At 45.0% G+C, this 24917-nt stretch overlaps 1 protein-coding gene across 12 annotated transcripts in view; it reads left to right on the top strand.

Annotated features, from left to right (window-relative positions):
- The window catches only part of AFF1 (AF4/FMR2 family member 1), a 195996-nt gene extending 177587 nt beyond the window's left edge, over positions 1-18409 (top strand). For 11 of the 12 annotated variants that reach the window (XM_021101780.1, XM_021101781.1, XM_021101782.1 and 8 more), the window contains 7 exons: positions 691-782; positions 945-1005; positions 3700-3836; positions 4410-4481; positions 4906-5046; positions 11777-11988; positions 13015-18409. In XM_021101780.1, coding sequence (XP_020957439.1) covers positions 691-782; positions 945-1005; positions 3700-3836; positions 4410-4481; positions 4906-5046; positions 11777-11988; positions 13015-13136 — 837 coding nt within the window. In that variant the 3' untranslated portion in view covers positions 13137-18409. The remainder of the gene's footprint in view (positions 1-690; positions 783-944; positions 1006-3699; positions 3837-4409; positions 4482-4905; positions 5047-11776; positions 11989-13014) is intronic. The other variant, XM_021101783.1, reaches the window with a different exon arrangement.

Below are 24917 nucleotides of genomic sequence, written 5' to 3'. Positions count from 1 at the left end.
TAAAAAAAAAAATGGTTACCCTGATTAGTTCTTGGTTTGGATGTTTGATCTGAAATACTTTCATTATTGGTTATGATGGGAAAAACATTACCCATTTTCTCAAATACAAATTCCTTTCTTCCTGTTAATCTAGGGTGGGTGTGTGTGTGTGTGTGTTGCCTCAGAGAAAATGTTAAATTTGGCTTTGTTGCCACTCTGTTCTCTTGGACATTCTTGTCTTAGGACTTTTTTGTGTCCCCAACACAACCAAAACCTACAGCTGCTTTTGATGGGAGTTCCCACTGTGGCATAGCGGAAACGAATCTGATCAGCACCCGTGAGGATGTGGGTTCACTCCCTGGCCTTGCTCAGGGGGTTAAGGATGCGGTGTTGCCACGAGCTGTGGTGTAGGTCACAGATGCCGTTCAGATCCCACGTGGCTGTGGCTGTGGCTGTGGCGTAGGCCGGCAGCTGTAGCTCCAATTCCACCCCTAGTCTGGGAACTTCCATAGGCCTCAGGTGCAGCTCTAAAAAGCAAAAAAACGACGCAAACCCCAAAAACCTACAGTTTGGTTTGAATCTAGCTGGGACCATGCTGGACCAAGCTCCTCTTTTGTGAGCCACTGTTCTGGGCTAACTTGGAGGGATGGTACGTTTAGGTCACTGCTCTTAAGTCCTAGAATGTGATCTGTTTGATGCTTTTTTCCAAAGGGATCTTCTGGAGATACTGCAAACCGTTTCCCAGTGCCTTGTTTGCCAAATGGTAACTCCAAACCAGGGAAGCCTCACGTGAAGTCTGACAAGTAAGACTGGCCGCTGCTTCTCGTCTCCCTTCCCCTGCCCCCCGCCCCGTCTGTGCCCCCCCGCCCCCATCCCTTTCCCCCTCTATTCTCTTTTGTCATCTTGCTCCAGTCCAGGAATTTTAGGTCCCTGTGACCCACGCTGGATCTTTTCTTTTCTTGCAGACAACAAGCAGATTTTCACATGAAGGAGGCCAAAAGGTTGAAGGACAAAGCAGAACTAGTGGTCAGTCTTGGCTCTTTCTCCCTTTGGCGGACTGTTTGCCGAGGACCCGTCCGCCGGCTCATTCTGCCGTTTTCCGTATCACTAATGGGGGGGGGGGGAGGCGGGAGGCAGGACCGCGTGGGACCTGACGTTGGTCCAGTGTCCACACCGCAAGTAGGATCACAATGAACGAGACGTGCAGGGGAATTATTTTGGCTTCATGCCTTCAATCGGATCATGAGCAGATAGACCACGTGCTAGTGACAAGTTTTCCTCTTGGTCCGTGCAGCTTGATCTGCCTGCTCGTGTTTTGTTTGACACACACGAGGACGGCTTCCTCGTCCCACTGAATCCATTCCTTGCATGTGAAAAATAGCTCTTTATCGGAAGTTGGTTGATTTGTGGAGTTCCCATTTTGGCTCAGCGGGTCAAGAACCTGACATAGTGTCTGTGAGATGTGTTTGATCCCCGGCCTCACTCAGAGGGTTAAGGATCCAGTGTGGCCATGAGCTGTGGCGTAGGTTGCAGGTGTGGCTGTGGCCAGCAGGTGCAGCTCTGATTTGACCCCTAGCCTGGGCATGTCCCTATGTCAAGGATGCGACCTTAAAAAAGAAAAAAAAAAAGTTGATTGGTGTGTCTTCACCCTGCAACATTTCAAAAAGTGAGGCAGCCTGTCTTCCTTCCAAAATGACCTTAAAGCCCTGGAGAGACCTGACAGGGAGCAGTGGACCGGTGCCGTCTGGTGACATTTCGAGATGAAGGGGACAGTTGCACTGCTGGTAAACATGCTTTAGAGAAAGGAACTCTCTTTACCCGGTGGCTGTTGGACTTGCCGGGAGGTGGTAATTTTGTTAAACAGCGTGATTAAGCATGCTTTTACTTCTTTGCTGCACTGTAATTAGATAATGTTTGCCCTTTGTCATATGTAAACATCCCAGGCTGGGGCTTTTATTTACGTGGTGTCTTCTCTAAACCTAAACCCCTGCAGATAGCGTATGTCGAGCTTGGTACCACAGGAGAACAGCACAGGTTGCCTTGTTCTGCCACGTGCAGATCTAACCACAAACTCTGGAGAGCCACGGGGATCGAATCCGATCGGCCTGTGGTGGCTGCCAAAACCCAGCCCAGTGTTCTTCAGCCCCGGTCTGTAGACTGGCATCTGTTCTCAGGCCAGGGAACGCTGGGCGAGACCCTGTTATCAGGTCCCTGTTCACGGGGGTAAAAGTGTCTGGAGTCTTTCCCGGGCTGGATGCTCTGAGAGGGTCAGGGACGCATCAGGCGTCATCTCTAATGACACATCAAGGGTCGGCTCTCAAGTGACCCTGTGCGTCCATGTCCTGGGCCAGATCGGGTCGCCCCAGATAAGAGCATCTTCCCAACCTCTTCACTTCTCCAAGGCTGTTGCTAGACCTGGATGAATCTTTGGATCTTTGAAAAAGTATAAATATTCAGTACTTGGTTACCTAAAACTTTTCTTGACATTGAACGAACACTTTCAGTCCTAGATTTTCTGGTTATTCAAACAAGATTATTTCTCCAGGTGCATTGTTTGGGGTTGCTTTTCATCTTTACTAAGCACATTTTCTTGCTCCCTTCCTGTGCCTGTTGCATCCTGCTTTAATAAATATTAGCTCATTCCACTCTCAGAATATGCCAGTGTAGACCCCGAGACATGAACGGCAAGCCGCTTCATGAAAATTCTCCTTTAATTGCACAGTGTCTCGGAGGTGTCCGTCTCGCTTTCCAAACACTCTAGTGCACAACTGAATAGAAAGGGGAGTGTGTTTGACCTCTCTTCATGCCTCGTCGTTGAGTAAGGACGTTAGAACTCTACTGCCCTGACGCGGTCTCGGGAGATACAGGGTGGACACTGGAAGAAATCCATGGTTAACCTTACACAGTGCTTTTGTGAGGGGAAGTGGATTCTGGCAAACTGCTTCTCTATAGTCTCTTTTGCTTCTACCCAAAAACCACTATAAATTTTGGAACTTCCATGAAGGAGATGATAGTAAGTCAATTTGAAGAGTTAAATTCCCACCAGTGCAGCAAATCAGTAAGGCCCTCTACTGCTGAATTTCTAAAAGATTGATTGATTGATTGATTGATTGTCTGCTCCCACAGCAGGCAGAAGTTCCCCAGGCCAGGGACTGAACCTGCACCACTGTGGTGACAACACTGGATCCTTAACCTGCTGGGCCACAGGGAACTCTTGAGAGCATAGTCTTATTACAAGATTGTTTTCTATTTCCTGCTGAATTTCTGCTAAAAGAAAATTTTTATTTATTTGTGTATTTATTTTGTCTTTTTTAGGGCCACACCCACGGCATGTGGAGGTTCCCAGGCTAGGAGTTGAATCAGAGCTGTAGCCACCGGCCTACGCCTGAGCCACAGCAACGCAGGATCCAAGCCTCATCTGCGACCTACACCACAGCTCACAGCAACGCCGGATCCTTAACCCACTGAGCGAGGCCAGGGATCGAACCTGCAGCCTCATGGTTCCTAGTCAGATTCGTTAACCACTGAGCCATGCCGGGAACTCCTCAAAGAAGGTTTTCAGTGGGTCAGAGCTGACGGGCTTTGGTTACTATTTTGAGTTTGTCCTCCACCTTCCCAGCCATCATTAGACTAAGACGGCGCAGGGGGGTTACTGTAAAGAAAGCGGGTGAGAACCTAAAAGGCCGTGTTAGGCTTAACAGTGACCTTGCTCCTCGGCAGACGGACAAGGTCGGGAAGGCGTTCAAGTACCTGGAAGCCGCCTTGGCCTTCATCGAGTGTGGCATCGCCGTGGAGTCGGAGAGCCCGGCGTCCCGGTCCGCTTACTCCATCTACTCGGAGACCCTCGACCTCATCAAGTGAGTGTCCCCCCTACCCGCCCCTCCCAGTACCTCTCCGTCCTCACCTCTGGCGCGCTCATCCGCTGGAGCTGGCCCACGGAGACAGCGTGACAAAGGCGAGCCTTGAAAAAGGTACTGATCCCGGAACTTTCTTTTGTTTTTTTTGGTCAACTAAAATTGTTTTCTGGATGAAATGCGAGGACAGCATAACTGGGCCAGCTGCCTCGTGTCGCCAAGTGCACCGTGAAATGCCAAACCCTCCAGGCAGAGGGTTGGTTTTTCCAGTTTGGCTTTCTTAGCAGCTGCCCTCTCGTCTTTGTTTACTGCCTGCCCTTCATCAGGGGCGCAGTAAGGAAACAAGTCTGCTAGGTTTCAAGCAGGTACACAGGTCAGAGAAGAGGCCTGTCCTCGCCTAATTTTCTGGATGGTCTGAGTTGTTGCTCTGAAGCCTCATTTTTCTTCTCTGTCGCTGTCATGTCATCCCATCTTCAGGAAAAATCAGTGTAAAACCAGGACAGTGTCTTTGTGTCTGGGATTTTCTGACTGCCTTTTTTTTTTTTTAACCTGAGATTCTTTCTTATTTTCCTATAGATCCATAATGTCATTAAAATCCTTCTCAGATGCCACAACACCAACACAGGAGAAAATATTTGCTGTTTTATGGTGTGTATAGTTTTTTCTTTGTCTAAAGAGTGTTGCGTTTAGTTTTGCGTCTTTGATGTAAGATGTTGTTATCTGGTAAGGGGAAAATTATGACGACAGGTGCATCAGGACCAGAAAGTGGTTGGATGGGTGGTCAAGGGGTTAACCTCGCTGCTAGGTAGTTATTACAAAAGGGCCTCTCCTGCCATTTTACGGATGAGTCCATGGAGACTTTGGTCTTGTAACTTAAATTATGTCGTTGTGGGTTTGTATTTTTCCACTAAGATAACTCGGGATGCTAGCGGGAACAGCGCAGTGAGACTGAGATGTTTTTCCTTGGGTCGACGAGGAGGACGCAATGTGTTTGACGGTGTGAGAAGGGTTGGGTGGCTCTCAGTGGTAGTGATACCTCAGCTCTTGACTTCAGCTTGTGTTTTGTTCCCAGCATGCGCTGCCAGTCCATTTTGAACATGGCGATGTTTCGTTGTAAAAAAGATATAGCAATAAAGTATTCCCGAACTCTCAACGAACACTTCTTCAAGACTTCTTCCCGAGTTGCCCAGGCACCTTCGCCATGCATTGCAAGGTAATGATCCGTCTAATTTAAATAATTTCCAAAATTAAGTTATGTCTTTGTTTACCTTTGGCTGTGACTTCGGCTTTTCAAAAACTGTGTGCATCGGTCTGGTGATTTGATCCTTCAACTGAAGTCATTAGCATATTTCTGCTTTTTTGAGGAATAGTTAGAAGTCCAGGTGTCTGCTGGTTGGGCAACACAGAAAGATAATTACAGAGAATATAGGGTCAATATTTTAGAGTGTTGAAGAAATTTAGATATGCCTAATAACACAAAACGGGCCGAGCCAGCGGAACCAGAGGCAAAGTCCATTCTCCTGTGTAACACAGTGTCCTGGCATTTCAGTAAACAAGAACTTTCTAGAACCACATACCTTCCACCTTCATCGGGATCTCTAACAGTGATATCAAGAATGAAAGCAGTTGTCTCTAGCTAAATTCTTTCCCCCACTTTGTGAATTGAAATTGCCCATCTGTCCCATAAGCTGCTGAAAAACGGAATCCGTGTGCAGGTGGTTTTTTGGTTCTTTCAATTTTTTTTCTTTTTTTTAAATGATCTTTGATTTACAGTGTTCTGCCAGTTTCTGCTGTACAGCAAAGTGACCCAGTTATACATTTATATACATTCTTTTTCTCACATAATCCTCCATCATATTCCATCACAAGTGATTAGATACAGTTCCCTGTGCTATGCAGCAGGATCTCATTGCTTATCCACTCCAAATGCAACCGTTTGCATCTAGTAACCACAAACTCCCAGTTTTGCCTATATTGTCTTCTAGGAGTTTGAGGGTGTCTTGTCTTATGTTTAAGTCTTTAAGCCACTTTGAGTTTATTTGTGTGCATGGTGTGAGAGTGTGTTCTAGGTTCATTGATTTACATGCAGCTGCCCAGTTTTTCTTGCTGAAGAGACTCTCTTTTTCCCATTTTATATTCTTGTCTCCTTTGTCAAAGATGAATTGACCATAGGTGTCTGGGTTTATTTCCGGGGTCTCTATTCTGTTCCATTGGTCTGTATGTCTGTTTTGGTACCAGCACCACACTGTCTGGATGACTGTGGCTTTGTAATATTGCCTGAGGTCTGGGAGAGTTACGCCTCCTGCTTGGTTTTTGTTCCTCAGGATTGCTTTGGCAATTCTGGGTCTTTTGTGCTTCCATATAAATTTTTGGATTCCTGTGAAACATTCTTGGGTAATTTGGTAGGGATTGCGTTGGATCTGTAGATTGCTTTGGGCAGTATGGCCATTTTAACAGTGTTAATTCTTCCAATCCAGGAGTATGGAGGATCTTTCCATTTCTTTGAATCCTTTTTAATTTCCTTGATGAATGTTCTATAGTTCTCAGCATATGTGTCTTTCGCCTTGGTCAGGTTTATTCCTAGGTATTTAATTTTGGGGGGGTGTGATTTTAAAAGGTATTACATTTTTGTATTCCTTTTCTCTTATCTCATTGTTAATATTACAGAAATGCCACTTGATTTCTGAGTGTTAATCTTGTATCCTGCTACTTTGCTGAATTCATTGATCAGTTTGAATAGTTTTTGCATGAAGTCCTTAGGGTTTTCTATGTGTAATATCATGTCATCTGTATAGAGTGACAATTTTACCTCTTTTCTTCCAATTTGGATACCTTTTATTTCTTTGGCTTGTCTGATTGCTGTGGCCAGGACTTCCAGTACTATGTTGAACAAAGTGATGAGAGAGGTCATCCTTGTTGTGTTCCAGATTTTAGTGGGAAGGCTCTCAGGCTTTCTCCATTGAGTATTGCATTTTATGTGGGTTTGTCATTAATAGCTTTTATTATGTTAAGGTGTTGTTCCCTCTATACCCACTTTGGAAAGAGTTTTTATCATGAATGGATGTTGAATTTTGTCAAATGCTTTTCCTGCGTCTAGTGAGATGATCATGTGGTTTTTGACTTGACTTTTGTTAATGTTGTGTGTGACATTGATTGATTTGTATATATTGAACCATTCTTGTGAACTTGAGATGAATCCCACTTGGTTGTGGTATGTGATCTTTTTTATATGTTGTTGGATTTGGTTGGCTAAAATTTTGTTCAGAATTTTTGTCTACATTCATCAAAGATGTTAGCCTATAATTTTCTTTTTTGATAGTATCTTTGTCTGGTTTTGGTATTAGGGTGATGGTGGCTTTATAGAATGTCTTTGGGATTATTCTTTCTTCAGCCTTTTGGAAAAGTTTAAGAAGGATGGATATAAGTTCTTTGTATGTTTGGTAGAATTCACCTGTGAAGCCATCTGGTCATAGACGTTTGTTTATGGGGTGTGTCTTTATTACATATTCAATTTCATTTCTAGTGATAAAACTGTTCAATTGATCTTCTTCTTGATTCAGTTTTGGTGGGCTGTATGTCTCTAGGAAATTGTCCATTTCTTCTGGGTTGTCAAATTTGTTGGCATATAGTTGTTCATGGTATTCTCTTAGGTTTTTTTTTTTTTTGTATTTCTGCAGTATCCGTTGAGATTTCTCCCTTTTCATTTCTTTCTCTCTCTCTCTTTTTTTTTTTTTTTGCTTTTTAGGGCCGCACCCGCTGCATATGGAAGTTCCTGGGCTAGGGGTTGAATCAGAGCCGAGGCTGCTGACCTATGCCATAGCCACAGCAACACAGGATCCGAGCCTCACCTGTGACCTGCACCACAGCAATGCCAGATCCTTAACCCACTGAGTGAAGCCAGGGAACGAACCCATATCCTCATGGATCTTAGTTGGGTTCCTTAACTGCTGAGCCACTAAAGAACTGCTCTTATTTTATTTATTTAATTCTTTCTTCTTCTTGGTGATCTTCCCAGAGGTTTATCAATTTTATTTACCCTTTCAAAGAACCAGCTCTTGGTTTTATTTTTATTTTTTTTGTTGTTTTTTGAATCTCTATTTTATTGATGTCCTTTCTGATCTTTGATTTCCTTTCTTCTGCAGACTTTAGATTTTGTTTGTTCTTCTTTTTCTCATCTTTTAGGTGGTAGGTTAAGTTGTTGATTTGAGGTTTTTCTTTTCTGAGGAAGGCCTGTATTGCTATGAACTTCCCTCAAAAAACTGCTTTTGGGGCATCCCATAGATTTGGAATGGTTGTGTTTTCATTATCATTTGTCTCAAGGTATTTTTTAGTTTCCCTTTGATTTCCTCACTGACCCACTGTTTTTTTTAGTAACATGTTGTTCAGTCTCCATGTAGTCAGTTTTTTTCTCATTTCTTTTCCTGTGGTTGATTCCTAGTTTCATGCCTTCGTGGTCAGAGAAGATACTTGAAATAATTTTTGTACTCCTAAATTTGTTGAGGTTAATTTTGTGCCCCAGTGTCTGGGCAGTCCTTGAGAATGTTCCATGTGTGCTTGAAAAATGTACATTCTGACATTTTTTGGAAGTAATGTCCTGAAAATATCTAACTTTAAAAAGTCTAACTTCTTTATTGTGTCATTTAGGATCTCTGTTGCCTAATTGATTTTCTTTCTAGTGAATCTGTCCACTGATGTGAGAGGGGTGTTAAATTCTCTCACTATTGTATTCCTAGCAATTTCTTCTTTTATGTCTGTTAGTATTTGTTGTTTATATCTGGGTGCTTCTATATTAGGGGCATATATATTGGCAAGTGTAATAGCCTCTTCTTGAAGGGGATGGATCCTTTTATCATTAAATAGTGTCCTTCTTTGTCTTTCTTTATGGCCTTCATTTTAAAGTCTATTTCGTTTTATATGAGTATTACAACTCCTGCTTTCTTTTCTTTTCCATTTGCTTGAAATATCTTTTTCCATCCCTTCACTTTCAATTTATGTGTCCTTTGCCCTAAGGCCAGTCTCTTATAGGCAGCATATTGTTGGCTCTTATATTTTTTTATCCAGTCTGCCACTCTATGTCTTTTGATTGGACCATTCAGCCCATTGACATTCAAGGTAATAATTGATAAATTTATTGCCATTTGAAACCTTGTTTTCCAGTTGATTCTGTGTTTCTCCTTTGTTCCTTTCTCTTTTTTGGTTGGATGATTTTCTTTTATATTTGTGTCCTGTTTTTTTAGTTTTTTGAATGTATTGTTTGATTTTGACTTATGGTTGCCCTGTTTTTCAAGTATGTTAACTCCTTCCTATATCTGCTTGTTTTAGCCTTGTAGTCATACAGGCTCAAACACATTCCACCCACCCCTACCCCTCAGAAAAGAGTCTGAGCTGACTGTGGTGGTTTGCCCCCACTGCCTGTAGACCACTCAAGAGGCACCCTCTTGCACTTAGCCTGCACAGGAGGTGCTGCCACCCACATCCTGGGCAAGAGGAGCCCGTTGCCTGTAGCCCTTGTGTGAGGTGACTTGTCGTCCACAGCTGCACCTTCCGAGAGTCCACACATGCGCAGAGATATTCCTATAGCGGTCTACCCTTCCTCCTCTTGCCTTCCCCAGCAAGGGTGCCTCACTTCTCCTGTGGGCCCAGACCTCCTCCCAGGTTCTCTCAGCTGTGGCGCTCTGTTCCCCAGCCTTTGGCATACCACTCAAGCCCCTCAGGCTGTCTCCACACAGCCAGCACGAGTCCTTTCCCCAGAACTAACCTCTGGAGCCTGAGCCCCCTTCCGAGCATCTCAGGCTGTGGTGTCGGGGCAGTGGTACCCATGGCCCATGTGCCTCTCTGCTCTGCCCTCCTCGGTCCAGCTGCTGCGCCTTGAGGTCCCTCCATCTCGGCTGATCTCCCCATCAGTTAGGTGGCTCCCCAGGGTGTGGGTTCCTTTCCCCTTTCACAGCTCCCTCTCAGAGTGCTCGTCCCATCTGGATTCCTTTTCTCTCTCGCTTTTTTCCCCTTTCGTTCTACCCCATTATGTGGAGGGTTTCTTGCCCTTTTTGGTGGTTTCCAGTCTTTGCGAGTGTTCAGTAGATATTCTGTGTGAATCATTCTACATGTAGATGGTTTGTGTGTGTGTTTATGGGAAAAGGTGAGTGCCACGTCTTACTCTTTTGCCACCTTGATCTCTCCTCTCTCATGCAGGTGTTTTTTTGTTTTTTGTTTTTGTTTTGTCTTGTTCAGGGCTGCACTTACAGCATATAGAGGTTCCCAGGCCAGGGGTAGAATCAGAGCTACAGCTGCCAGCCTGCACCACAGCCACACTACGCCAGATCCAAGCTGCATCTGTGACCTACACCACAGCTCACAGCAATGCTAGATCCTCAACCCACTGAGCGAGGCCAGGGGTCAAACCCGCAACCTCATGGTTCCTAGTGAGATTCGTTTCCGCTGCACCACAATGGGAACTCCATGCGGGTGTTTTTAAGATGAAGATAGAATTTTCTCCCCTTTCGCATTTGCCTAGTATTTTTTTCCTTTTAATTTGGTCATACTCCTTGAAAAGCTCCCATTTCTGATAGGTTTTGCTATTTGAGGAATATCACCTAGAAGATGCCCCATTTCCAGCACATTTGAAAAAAGCAATTCCCGAGGTATGGCCTCTCTTAAGAAAGTCCTGGTGGAGAAGTAACTTCTTTACTTCTGCACATTTTCACGACGTCCATCTCTGAGCTGTTATTCTAGGTAATAGGTTGTCAGCCGCAAGGATTTCGATCACCGCTTCGCCATCGTTCAGCCCTGTGTGTGGAGCACTTTCCTGGCACCAAAGTTTGTTTGCGGTGCATGGATGCAGCAGTGAGCAGAGCAGACAGGAATCGCTGTCTGCAGGGAGCGTCTACTCTAGGCCTTCAGATACACAGTACATTCTGCTGGGGACCCTTAGGATCCATTAGGAGCCATGCAGCCCAGGGACAGATGTGCCTGCGTCAGGGGGCCCCTGCTGCTGACCTGTCTTTCCCTTTATATCCATCAGTTCTTAGGTCCGAGTGACCTCACTCTTGTTTCTCGTCTGAGCCACATCAGGGCACAGTACACTTGCAGGTACAGGTGAGCACCCACGAGGAGAACAGAGCGCCTTGGGGGCTGTCCTCTCCCCAGTCGTGGATGCAGCAGCTCTTTATCAAGAGCCTGCTCTTAGCACCTGACTTGCTAAGTGCTAGACACGCGGACATGAGTAAGAAATGCCCCTGCCGGAGTTCCCATCGCGGCGCAGTGGTTAACGAATCCGACTAGGAACCATGAGGTCGCGGGTTCGGTCCCTGCCCTTGCTCAGTGGGTTAAAGATCCAGCGTTGCCGTGAGCTGTGGTGTAGGTTGCAGACGCGGCTCGGATCCCGCGTTGCTGTGGCTCTGGCGTAGGCCGGTGGCTACAGCTCCGATTCGACCCCTAGCCTGGGAACCTCCATATGCCACAGGAGTGGCCCCAAAAAATAGCAAAAAGACAAAAAAAAAAAAAAAAAAAGAAATGCCCCTGCCTTCAGGGTTCTCTTGAGGCAGGAAAAGGACAACGAGATGTGATTTTAAACAGTGGCGGAAAGGAAGCGGTGATGGATGGCCAGGGTCTGGGAAGGGTGGGGAGCGGGCGCTCGGCGGTGCTGATTGAGCGGGTGAAAGGAGGCAGAGACCGGCGATCAGGACCCGCTCCTCAGGGAGGCGGGGAGGGCAGGGATTCCGGGCCAAGGCGCCTGAAGGACCCCTTGCCTCCCTCCCGTTTCTGCGGTTGGAGGGCCCCTCCCCCATTGCCTTAGCATTTCCGGAACTGCGAGGCGGCAGGTGCCTCTCTGACCCTGTGGCCGTGGTCTTGGCCGGGGTTGTCACTTCGGCCAACACAGCCTGAAGCCGAGGTCGGTGACCTGGGCGTTCAGGGGACGAGCCAGCTCTCTCTCCTTCCGCCCCCAGAAGCACAGGCACGCCGTCCCCGCTCTCGCCGACGCCTTCGCCAGCCGGCTCTCTCGGATCGCAGTCCGGCGCCGGCGGCGGGATGCCCGCCGCTGTCAGCACCCCGGTCACCATCCAGAACATGACATCTTCCTATGTCAGCATCACTTCCCACGTCCTTACCGCCTTTGACCTTTGGGAACAGGCTGAGGTCCTCATCAAGAAGAACAAAGGTGAGCAAGCGGCTCTGTGTTGGTTATTACTGGGGGGGCGGGGGGCACACCGGACTTTCTGTTCAGCTTTTGGAAGAAAAGCACGTGTCTCTCTCTTTCCTCGTCTCGCCTTTCTCCGGTGCCGTCTCATCACCTCGTCGTCGTTCTTCCTGGAGCCTGTGGCCAGGAGCTGGGTTTCAGCCATTAGATCTTAGCAGAATTAAAATAGCAGTGGCATCAGCCCCTCGCCCCATCGAGGTTCTGGTGTCCTCATCTCAGCCTGAATTGAAGCGCTAGCACGTGAAGAAGGAAGGTCCTTGGAAGGTCCTTGGCTGTCCCCAGGCCCGAGGCATTTGAGATGGGAAGGAGCAGAGCTCAAAGACCGAGCTGCTTGTTCATTTTCTGTCGGGGTTAAGAGGGGTGATTAGCAGCAGGCCAGGAAACAGGGTGGAGTCAACATGCTTGACTCTCGTCTGAGAAGAAGGCCCATGGAGAAAACGAGGGTTTAGGAGCTGGTCTAGCATATGCTTTCAGCGTCAGTGCCACAGTGACCACTAAGTAAACACTTATGTGTAAACACCAAACTAGTGCCTTTACACACCCGGTCTTTCCTGCCTAGAGGGAATTCGTGGCTGTGGCCACTTAATTTCCTCACAGTCTCTTAAAGCTTTCCTTTCTTTCTGCTTAGCAAACGAATGGTGCTTTTTTTTTTTTTTTTTAACATGTTAGGTTGTTTTTCATTCATGCATCCGTTGATCCAAAAGTATAAATTGAGCATTTTCCAGGGTCAGCCACCGTACCAGGCATTATGGAATCAACTCTAAAACAAATCGAATTGCTACTTTTTTAGGCTAGTGGAGGGGTATGGTGACTTAGCAAGCCATTGCTCATTGTGGGGTTGTTTTTTTTTTCTCTCTTCTGTGCTAGATGAAGTACAGAATAGTGTGGGGATATCGTTGCTGGAACCTGGACTTTTTACGTTTTAATTTTGATGTTTGTGTTTGTGCAAGTGTGTTTATGTGGGTTTTGGTTTTGCTTTGTTTGCAGAATTTTTTGCTCAGCTCAGCACAAGCGTGTGTGCCCTGGCCCTCAACAGCAGTTTGATGGATCTGGTGCATTATACAAGACAGGGTTTTCAGCGGCTAAAACAAGTCACCAAAACCCCTTAGTGGAGGCCCAGGTTGCTTTGATGTCTTGGGAACTTTTTTGCACATTGGAAGCCTCAAAACAGTCCAGACATTTGTCTCACCAGGACACCAAACTCAAGAAGAAAAGCACCATGAGATGGCCAGGACGTTTGTTCCCTGAAACCCTCGACACCTCTGGAATCATTGGCTGGACACAGTGCTTACGCGGAGGCGGAAGGGAGGGGGCTGGCCTCAGAGACAGCCTGCCTTTCCCGACCGAAGGACAGACGTGCAATGCAGCCTGAGTGGGTGTGTGTGTGGTCTAGAAACATTTCATTTTTTCTAACCAGCAGGATGAGAGTGAAACGAAGAGGAGCAGTTTCAACTCTGAAAGCAAATCGCATCATCTCCGTAGCCACATGAGTTCATTCCCAGAAAGAAATTTTTGTAACCGTGAATCGTGGTGTAGGTTTTGGTGGATTTTTTTTTTTTTTTTAACGTTTCGGGAAAATAACTTGTTGAATGCATTCTAATGTGGTCATCTCTAAAGCGTAAGTCGTGAAGGACGCCACTCTGCCCCACTTTCTGCCAGTGAACGGTGGCTTCGATCACATCAGGTCTTGTCACGATGTCTAAGATTGACGGCAACCCCGAATCGCCTGGAGAACTGGACGGCCGCCCCGGCCCCGATTGCTCCGGTGCTGGGTTGGAGGAGGCCTCGGGCTGTGGAGAGAGAGGCCATGGAGCTGCCCGGCGTGGCAGAGGGCCGGGCGCCACCGTCACCCCTGTCCCCCCGCCCTGCTTCAGCTAAAGCCGTGCCCGTGGAATACGTTCTTGACTTTGCACCGTGGGGCAGAAGAGATCCACCGTCTGTCTGTCACCTGACGGTTACAGTGCTTGCTGGTTTTTGTTTAAAGTAGAGCTGGAATTTGCGGTGCTGATCTGGGGTCTGCAGTTACGTGGTAACTCATGTTGTCTTACCAACTCAGAGTTTTGTCTGCAAACAAAAGAAAATCCACTTCTTAGAGAGGCTATATTTTTCTGCTACGAATTATTTTATATTTATAGCAAAACGAGGCTTTGATTGTCCAGGGGAGGTTATCTCCCTGAGAGGCTCTATGGAGATTTGGGGTGGTTAATTAGACTTAAAAAAAAAAAAAAAATTGTCACCGCATGCCTTCACTCCAGAATGTTCTCAGTCTCAGATTTGATTAGATTGAGGAAGAACTGTGGCCTTCCCATAAGCTGTTATGGCCAGAGGCTAGCCATTAAACCAAGTTTATTTTCAATGACCTAAAGTGGGAGGGAGGGAAAGCTTAGAATTTCCACATATCCATAAGCACAGATTTCTTTGATTGAAACTTTGGGGGTCACTATTGGAAGCATTATTGTGAGTGCAGTGTTTTTAGAAGCCAACCCTTGTCCCTTTTAGAAGTCGAATTTGCACATGTATCACACCCGAGGAGTGAGCGTTGGCGCAGCAATTGCTTTTTCTCCCTCCGGCCTCTTCCACCCTCTCCGCGCTGTTCCCTGCCAAGCCTGTTTGACCTTGTCATATTTATTTATTCGTGAAGAAGGGCGTACCACCTTTATTTATAATGAAGAGGTCGAAGGGCCATGTGATGAATGTAAGAGCTTCCTTGGTAATTTGGTAGCTGTGTAGTAGAGAGGCGTCAAAGTTGGGAGTGATGCTTCTTTTTCACTGTAGGTGTGAAGCTGTGTCTTCTGTGGCCCAGCCTGTTCTTTGGCTGTTGATGTTCTAAAGCAAAGCCATGGTCCTCTTTAAACTCCTTGTTCAAAAAGCAACTTGTGAAATGAACAGTAATTGCCTGCTCATTGGCATAGGTTGTACGCTTGCGGCATCGCTTGTGCAGCTCTCAGATGCAAGAGCCAAGACACCGGAACCAGGCTGATGTGGTTCTTGAGCCTCTTTCCCCCGTGGGCCATTCCCACCCCCTTCACCCCATCACTCGCCAGCACAAGCCACCTGCCAGTTTGGGAGGGTGTGTTTTTGAGGACTGTTCTGATCTATGCAGACTGTGCCGTGTGTGTGTGTCTCTCTCTCTTTCTCTCTCTCTCCTGTCAGGAGCCACAGTGCCCCCTTGACTGACAACATTTCCAAGTCAATTTTTCAGCCGTTTCTAAAAAAAAAAAGGTGATTGGCTTTTTCAGTGGCCTTATTCTTTGTGTATGTGTGTTTTTTCCCCTGACCTTTATATGAACATTTTATTTGTCCCTTGAAAACCTAATGAATTCGCAGAGGTCCATTTGTACTCTTTTGATCATGGAGTGTTTCTGATTCGTACTGCAACATGCATTGTACCTAAAAGAATTCGTAGTGGCTTCTTTTTAAAAAGAATGTCAGAGGCAGTGGGCAATGAATCCTTCGTGGTCCCAAGGTCTTTTTGCTGTGACAGTTGTATATAGAAATCAAAAGGATTTTTTAATCATTTGCACTTTTTTCACTGCATGCTTAAATTCCCAAAGGCAAGATTTGAACGCAGGCAGGTCACTGAAGGGACTAGGTGATAAAATTAAGCCTTTTGAGTACGTGGCGTTCTTGTGACAACCATTAATAGTACACCCTTCACAGTGAGACAAATACAAGAAACACATCTTGCGTGAAAATGAGTATAAAAATCTTGCCTCTGGCACTACACTTCGGGGGGTGTGTGTGTGTGTGTCTGTCTGTCTGTCTTTTAGTAGAAAATGGAAGAACACTGTTTTTCTTTTGAAAATGTTGAATGCTTCTGTCCTTGGAGATAATTAAAATGTGAGTCACTGAATGTACGATGTTCGCCAGACCAAGGGCCCTGATAAACTATGAAACACACCTTATTGAAATTCTCCAGGTTACACAGGGCTACGAATGTGAGCCCATGGGCCATGTGCTAGCCGTGGTAGAAGAGGGGGAGAGCCCAGCTGGCATAGTATCAGCACGAGAACTACACTAGGAGAATGGCTTATCTGGTTGTGATTTAATCACAAGACTGAATGGGAAAAGCATCTGAGTTTTTTAAAACAAAAGGACCTTCATTTTACAATGTTTTGACCCACATGTTTAGCTGTTTCCCTGCACAGATTGGACCACACTTAGCTCCCTTGTTCTGCATCCTTTAATTCCTGACGTCAGGATGTTCAGAAGCAAAACACCCATCCCTTTATGGCTGAAAACTTGTCCTAATTGGTACCTTAAATATTAATGATAGTAGAAGCAGGAGCTTACTTTTTAAAAGATAGGTAATTCTTGTTCAGTAAACTGTTCAATAACTTTTAGAAGCAGAAACCATCGTGCCCTGCAAAATGAACAAAACTCTTATTTATTTCTGATGAATGAGAGGAAACGTGTGTGTGTGTGTGTGTGTGTGTGTGTGTGTGTGTGTCTGCGCACGCGCGCACACACAGACACACACGGAGAATAAGAGGCTAGCCGAATTGGATATATTTATTGTGCCTTTGTAGACCAAACATAATTTTGGAATAATCTATTTATTTTGCCATGACTTTAGGAGATGTTAGGTGGGTCTTTCACCTCTTCTGCCTCGTGAAGTTTGAGGTGTGTTGGTGCATGTTGAGGCAAATGAATCAAAGACGGCTTGGTTCCCTAGCTGCCACCTTAGATCCTACATTTTTTTCTTGAGGATTGATTTTCCCAGACACTACACAAAATCTGCGAAAACCTTTGCCACTTCATCTGTCACACGTTACCGCTGAATAGCAGTATTTAAATCTTGCAGGAATAGTTGGCTTTCTGTTGGAAACACACAGGTAGAGGTTTGCTCCTTGCGGCCGTGGGGGGGGGGTGTCAGGATCAGAGCGGTACTTCCTCCCTTTCCTCTTGCTCTCGTGGGTCGCTGCTTTCGTTGGCTTCTGTTTGGGAGTTGGGGCTGTAAATGGTTTTCCCTGCGCTTTTCTTTTCTCTCGTCGTTGGGTTTGTGGGAGGTGGAGTGGCAGGTGTTGGGGATCTTCCTCCAGACATTGCAGGTGGTGTTTTTACCACGGAAACCTCAAATCCCCCATCCAGTGTGTCCGTCACCAAAACTACGGGAAGGAACTGTGACCACTGCCCTGTTCTTTAGTTCTTACTTATGAGGAGTCGACAAGCATCACCTACCACCTTTCTGAAGGTGGTTGTAACTTTTCTATTGTCCTGGGGAAGGTGTGCCGGCCGTCGGCAGGTGCGGGGATGGGTAGAGAAGCGCCTGTATCTCTCTACACAGGAGGGCAGGAGGGGACCGTCCAGCTCCCCAGAGCCTCGATATTACTGGAAGGACGAAGGAATAAGACCACTGACGGGGAGGCTGGCGGAGCCGCGCTGCTCCGACCGGGCAGGGGCTGCCCAAGGACGATAACTTGCTTTGCTTAAAAGTAGATGTTTAAGCGATGCGTCATACAGGCAGTATTAACTTGTGTTAATTAACTTTAGTTTAACAACAAAAGGCAGTCTGTGCCTTTTTGTTCAGGCCATCAATATGTATTGTTAAAATTAACTGCACATACCCCCCCCCCCAGATATCAAGTATACACTGTTCTCGTTTGTGTGTGTGTGTGTGTGTGTGTGTTTATACACGTGTGTTCCAGATCTTTTTTTTTTTTTTTTCTTCTGAATGTGATCATGTTTTTGGATGATACCTGAGCAGGGTTGCCTTTTTTTTATTTATTACCATTATATATTATATTATATTATATATTTTTTGCTTTCTTATAACTTTAGAGGAAAGTCAAATCTTGGTATTATTAAAATTGTTTAAAAAAGATTAAATTGTCCAGTTGATACATGGAGATCACTGGTCTATCTCTAAAATAATATGAATTTTTCTTTATGGTGTAATAACGTGTGCCAGCGATCTAGTCCACACAGCGACTTTGTCCGTAGGCTAGGGAAGCAGTGATGTCGTCAGTGGGAAGATGAGCCGCACAGATGAGGGGACTCCACGTGTTTTACTTACTCAGCAATGGAACTGCACCTGGGGCTTTGTGAATAAAATTTAGCTGCCTTGTATAGTCCTTTGAAAGAGACATGTATGATCTGTGAGAATTATAGTTTGTTTTCTTTTTTTAGAAGAAACATTTGCAAAAGATCTTTCCAAAGAAAATGTGCCACAGATCTTTTGTTTGTTGTTCTCTGTAATGAGGATTAATTGCTGTTATAAAAAAAAAAAAAAACATGTAATTGACTTGTTTGTCTTCAAATTCTTTACTTTTCACAAGAGGATCGAGCTGTAAAAAAAAAAAAAAATTAATAAAAATTTAGAGAAATCATTGGGGTGGAATCCATGCTTTCGCTGGCCCGAATAAAGTCATTCCTAAAATTGCTCTCTGTAATTACCACTTACTGCCAAGGAGCGTCTCAAGCGGAATAATTTGCCTGATTCACAATATATATTTATTGTTGAAGTGGGAAAAGTGTGGGCAGAGTGTAGATCATCCTTCTGTTAAGTTTATCTTCAAGATCTCAATGACAAACGAGCCTGTTAACCTAAACAATACAATCACTGACATTGCCTATTTGTAACTTTGTCCATAAATCCTCTGTCTCTTCCCCTAGGAGGTATGCATGCCTTTTCTTAAGCTGTTGAAATGTTTTGGTAGAATGGGTGTTGCTGTGATGAAACCAAAGTGATATTAGCACCAGCGTTGCTTATCCTGACATCAACTGCCAGCTGCAACAGTGACCACATGTGCTGCTTTCAGGTTGCTGGGTAGACAGGTTTGTAGACTGTTGATATTGAAAGGAATATAAAGGCCATCTGATGTCTCCTTCCTTTGCTACTCCAAAAGAAAATACTCCAGGTGCAGAAATCTGTCTTTCTAAGTTTGAATCCTGGCTCTTGGGTTTGCTGTGTGACCACGGGCAAGTTACTTAACCACTCCGGTGTTTTTTTGTCTTTTTAGGGCTGCACCTGCAGCATATGGAGGCTCCCCAGGGGCTAAGGGTTGAATGGGAGCTGTAGCCACTGGCTTACACCACAGCCATAGCCACACCCCATCTGAGCCTCGTCTGCGACCTGCATACACCACAGCTTATGACTCCGTAAACCACTGAGAGAGGCCAGGGATCGAACCTGTGTCTTCATGGATACTAGTCAGATTCGTCTCTGCTGAGCCACAAACAGCACTCCCTGTGTTGTCTCCCCCCCGCAAACTTTGTTGATTTGGTGTCTGCCTAGAAAGATAATCAAGGATCATATTAGATGGTGTACAGGCAGTGCTTAGCATAGCACTTCTGCCATAAACACTCAGACTGGAAGCTTTTTTTTTTTTTTTTTTTTTTTTGGCCATGCCTGTGGCACCAAGATCAAATGCCAAGCCACAGTAGCCACATGAGCCACTGCAGTGACAGTTATAGGTCCTTAACCCACTGTCCCACAGGGGAACTCCTGGAGGCTTTTTGTTAACTTTTTCCCCTCACTGTACCCTAATATCCCCACAGCTGCTCCTCCAGTCTCTGAACAATGATAAAGACCTTGCTACCAACTTCTTCCTCTGATTTTTTTGTTCTTCCTGAAGTTCGGTTTACCTCTACTTATATTGGTCCTGATGAGCAAACAGGTTCCCATCCTTGGCAAGCTTCTGGTAGAGCTGATAAGCCAGCAATAACTGGTAAGCATGCGGTGTGGCCAGTATGGGAAAGGGGCTGTTTTAGTCCTGATTAAGCTACAGGGAAGAGATTTCAGTTGAACTTAAACTTAAAACATAGGTTATAAAACCTCTCCTGGGCTTTTCATTTTTTTTTTTTTTCACAAAATCTTTCCATGTCACATCTATTACAAATTTTCAGTAGTAGTTTTCTACTGCATGTTTTAGTTTTCTGGGGTTTTGTTTTTTTTTTTTTTTTTTGTCTTTTTGCCTTTTCTAGGGCCGCTCCACGGCATATGGAGGTTCCCAGGCCAGGGTTCCAATTGGAGCTGCAGCCATTGGCCTTCACCAGAGCCACAGCAATGTGGGATCTACACCACAGCTCACGGCAATGCTGGATCTTTAACCCACTGAGCAAGGGCAGGGATCGAACCCGCAACCCCATGGTTCCCAGTCGGATTTGTTAACCACTGTGCCACAACAGGAACTTCTAGTTTATTCAACCAATCCCCTTGTTAGACATGGAGATTATCTCTAGTTTGAGGATAAGAAATGCTCCCATGGCCATCCCTGAAGCAAACAAGTTGGGCAGATTCAACAATATTTAACCATATTTCCTTTATATAAATGCATATTTATGCTAAATTATGTAACACCCCTAAAAATTAAGTATGCATCTCACAGGACATTTTCCAGAATAACCATAATACTGATGTATCAGCTAAGAAAAATTTTTTTTCTTTTTTGCATTTTGAGGCTGCACCCTCAGCATGTGGAGGTTCCCAGGCTAGGGGTCTAATCTGAGCTACAGCTGCCAGTCTACACCACAGCCACAGCAACGTGGGATCTGAGCCATGTCTGCAACCTACACCACAGCTCACGCAACGCTGGATCCTTAACCCACTGAGCAAGGCCAGGGATCGAACCCTCAACCTCGTGGTTCCTAGTCGGATTCATTTATGCTGTGCAACAACGGGAACTCCCAGCTAAGAAAATTTCTCAACATCTAATAATCAGTTCATATGTAAATTTCTATAATTGTCCCCCAAAGCGCTTACAGATTTTTTTGTTTCTTCTTTTTACTGCTATACCTGCAGCATTTGGAAGCTCCCAGGCCAGGGGTTGAATCGGAGCTGCAGTTGCAGCCTAAGCCACAGCCACGGCAACACTGGCTCTGAGCCACATCTGTGACCTACACTGCAGCTTGTGACAACACTGGATCTGTAACCCACTGAGCGAGGCCAGGGATTGAACCCACATCCTCACAGAGACAATGTTGGCTCCTTAACCTGCTGGGCCACAACAGGAACTCCCTAGAGCTTATTTTTTTGAGTCAGGACTCAGTCATTATATTTCAGGCATTATATTTGGTTGTTGTATCCTTATTAACCCCAAACAAAAAGACATTTTAATGTCTTACATCTTGGGATTTGTGTTTTCCTAAGTGTCCTTTAATTCACTTCTGTATCTCCTGTATAGATTTCCTGTAAGCTGGGTTAGGTTTAGAGGCTTGATTATACTTGGCAAGAATTTTTCACCGGTGGTTGCTGTGTATTTCATATTGCATCACATCAGGAGGCACCTAAAATCCCGTTAGTGATGCCAGCTGAAGTCTTTGGTTAGGGTTATGATCGTCAAAACTCATAAATATCGGCTTTGTCCTGTTCCAACCATGTTTCACATAGTGGTTTTATTTATCTTTTTAGGGCTGCACCTTCGGTACAGGGAAGTTCGAAGGCTAGGGGTCAAATTGGAGCTACACTTGCCGGCCTACGCCATAGTCACAGCAACTCAGGATCCGAGCCAGGTCTGCAACCTACACCACAGCTCATGGCAACACTGGATTCTTAACCCACTGAGCGAGGCCAGGGATCGAATCTGCATCCAAGGATACTAGTCCGGTTTGTAACCCACTGAGTCACAGGGGAACGCCCTTAGTGTTTTAGCATGAGTTAAATCCAGTTCTTTACCAACCGCGGGTATTATGTTTGGGAAATTGGAAAAGGAAAAAGAAACTCACCCAGTCTGATAGGTGGGAGATGATGTCTTCAGATGTTTTCATTCCTACGGTACTGAGGATGTTTGTCACACACTCACGAAGTTGCCACTTGCCGAGCATCGGTTACAGGACCGATACTCTAGCCTGAGTAGATACGGGGATGGGTTTCACTTAAATCACGTAGAATGGGTTCACCGTTAGGAAGTCTCTGCTAATGAAGGAAGGGGAGGCGGCACATCCCTCCAGACGATTCGTCTTTTTCCTTGTGATTTACATATCCTGCACATGAAGCTCTTATGCTGTAAGTATTTCTCTCAAGAGTATCTTTTACCTTTCAGTTTTTTAACGGCACTTTTAAACAGTTTGTTTAAAGTAGGCAGATTGTACCAATGCCTTTGCAGTTTGTTTTCAGTATCAGAAGGACTGTTTCCCAGACACTGGGAGGCAATTTTACGACTGCTGATGACTGGCTGCAACTCTGAGGTAAGGCGCAAACCCTTCTCTGGGTTGCCTTCTGTCTTTTCATAAGTATTTAGGCATCTTTGGAGCCTGAGTTCTTTAAATTGAGTTATTTAAATCTGTTTACTATTTGCCAGGTTGGTAGGGAGTGTAGATTGTCACAAGCCAGGGCACTTTGAGTTTTTGGCCGCATCTGTGGCATATGGACGTTCGTGAGCCAGGGATTGAATCCGAGCCGCCTTAAAGACACCACCAGATCCTTTACCACTGTGCCGCAGCAGGAACTCACCAGGCCACTTTTAATTCGGACACCTAGGTCGTGTTCAGAACCCTCCAGTCCATTCCAACCAGTTTTGAATCCCAGCGGGTCTTTACCAGAATATAATCAGAGGTTTATCTGCTGTCGGTTGTGATTAGATAACTATACCTGTCCGCCCTGTTTTGTCCTAGAACAGGATTCTTTCAGTGCTTGTGGTTTCTCCCCAGACCGCCCTCAGCTGAAAGCCAAGAGGGTAGTGAGACAGCAAGGCTCTGATAATAAAGACCTTGCCCTCTGAACAGACTGGAGGGCAGGTCTTGAAATACTTTCTAAACAGGTAATTCTATTTTAGCTTTAAAAGACCATGTGCCTGCTCGGGATGAATGCTTTATATCACCCTTTTCTATGACGAGGGCCCGGTCCTGGCGTCTCATTTACCTTCCTTCATGGGTTGGAGGCAGAAATAATGATGGGTTTGCATCTCTCCACTGCTAAATATTCCTGTGAGGTATCATCTAAGCCGCACACGCATACACTTTTACATATACACACACTATTACTGGAGGACAAATTGTCCTCAACGGCATATGGGCTTTAAGAAACTGGCTTTGACGATTCAACTCCCTGCCTTCCTATCTTTGCCCTGTCTTTGAAGAAACTCCTCCTGCAGGTAGGACTCAGACATAAGATTGCAAGTGAAGACTTTCCAAGCATCTCAAGGGAGCAAGGGCTCTGGTAGAGTGGTTTTGCAGGGGTCCCCAAGCCTGCTCTATGGAAGTATTACTTTGGAATTCGTTAAGAACTGTTTCCAAAATCATTTACAAATAGACACGTTTTTTAAAGTGACGCAAAAGCATGTAGAGCAAAAAGAGCATGTCTGCCTCATCCATTCCTCCCCAGAGTAAACCACCATTACATTTGCTCCATCTCCTTCCTTCTCTTTTTCTGCACACCTACACGTTTTTTCTTTTATGATTTATTATAGGCTACTGAATACAGTTCCCTGCGCTACACAGTAGGACCTTGCTGCATTCTATACGTAATAGTTTACAGCTGCTAGTCCTCAATTCCCAACCCACCCTTCCCTACCTTCCTCCTTCCTGGCAACTACAAGTCTGTTCACGATCGCTGAGCCTTTTTCTGTGTCATGGATAAATTCATTTGTCATATTTTAGATTCTCCATATAAGTGATATCATATGGTATTTGTCTCTTCTGACAGACTTCATTTAGGATGATAATCTCTAGCTGCATCTATGTTGCTGCAAATGACATTATTTCTTTTGGGGGCGGGGCTGTGCCCACAGCATGTGCAAATATCTGGGCCAGGGTCAAACCTGTGTTATAGCAGTAACCTGGCCTGCTGCAGTGACAATGCCAGATCCTTAACCTGCTGTGCCACAAGGGAACTCCTATTTCATTCTTCTTAATGGCTGAGTAGTAGTTCATTGCTTATATGTACCGCATCTTCTTTATTCATTCCTCAGTTGATGGACATTTAGGTTGCGTCCATGTCTTGGCTAAACAGTGCTGCTGGGAACATGGGGGTGCCTGTATCTTTTCAAATTACGTTTTTTTCTGGATATGTGCCCAGGAGTGGGATTGCTGGATCACATGGCAACTCCATATTGAGGAGTCTCCATAGTGACTCTACCAATTTACATTTCCGCCATCAGTATAGGAGGGTTTCCTTTGCTCCACACCCTCTTCAGCATGTATTGTTTGTGAGTTTTTGTGATGGCCATTGGAATGGTATGAGCTGCTACCTCATGTTTTTTATTTATATTTCTCTAATAATTAGCAATGTTGCACATAGTCTCATATGCCTATTGGCCATCTGCATATCTTCTTTTGAGAAATGTCTATTTAGGTCTTCTGCCTATTTTTTAATTGGATTTTTGTTGTTTTTATTGTCATAGTTGCTATAGAGTTGAACGAGCTGTCTGTATATTTTGGAAATTTAGCCCTTGTGGGTTGCATCATTTGCAAATATTTTCTCACAGTCTACAGGTTGTCTTTCTTTTCTGTGCAAAAGCTTGTAAGTTTGATTAGGTCCCCTTTGTTTATTTTTGCTTTTATTTCCATTGCCTTGGGAGATTGAACTAAAACATTTCTATGTTGAGGTACCACTTCACACTGGTCAGAATGACAATCATTAACAAGTCAAATAAATGGAGAAAAGGGCCTCCTTCACTGTTAGTGGGAATGTAAATTGGTACAACCACTATGGAAAACAGTAAAGAGGTACCTCAGAAAACTAAACATAGAACTACCATATGACCCAGCAATCCCACTCCTGGGCATATATCCAGACAGAACTCTCATTAAAAAAGATACAGGCACCCCTATTTCATTTCAGCACTATTCACAATGGCCAAGACATGGAATCAACCTAAATGTCCATTAAGAAATAAATGCATTAAGAAGATGTGGTACATATACACAATGGACAACTTCTCAGCCATCAAAAAGAACAAACTAATGCCATTTGCAGCAACATGGATGCAACTAGAGACTCTAATACTAAA

Source organism: Sus scrofa, chromosome 8 (assembly GCF_000003025.6).
Source record: "Sus scrofa isolate TJ Tabasco breed Duroc chromosome 8, Sscrofa11.1, whole genome shotgun sequence".
NCBI lineage: Eukaryota > Metazoa > Chordata > Mammalia > Artiodactyla > Suidae > Sus > Sus scrofa.
This window is presented reverse-complemented; position numbering and strand designations above follow the sequence as displayed.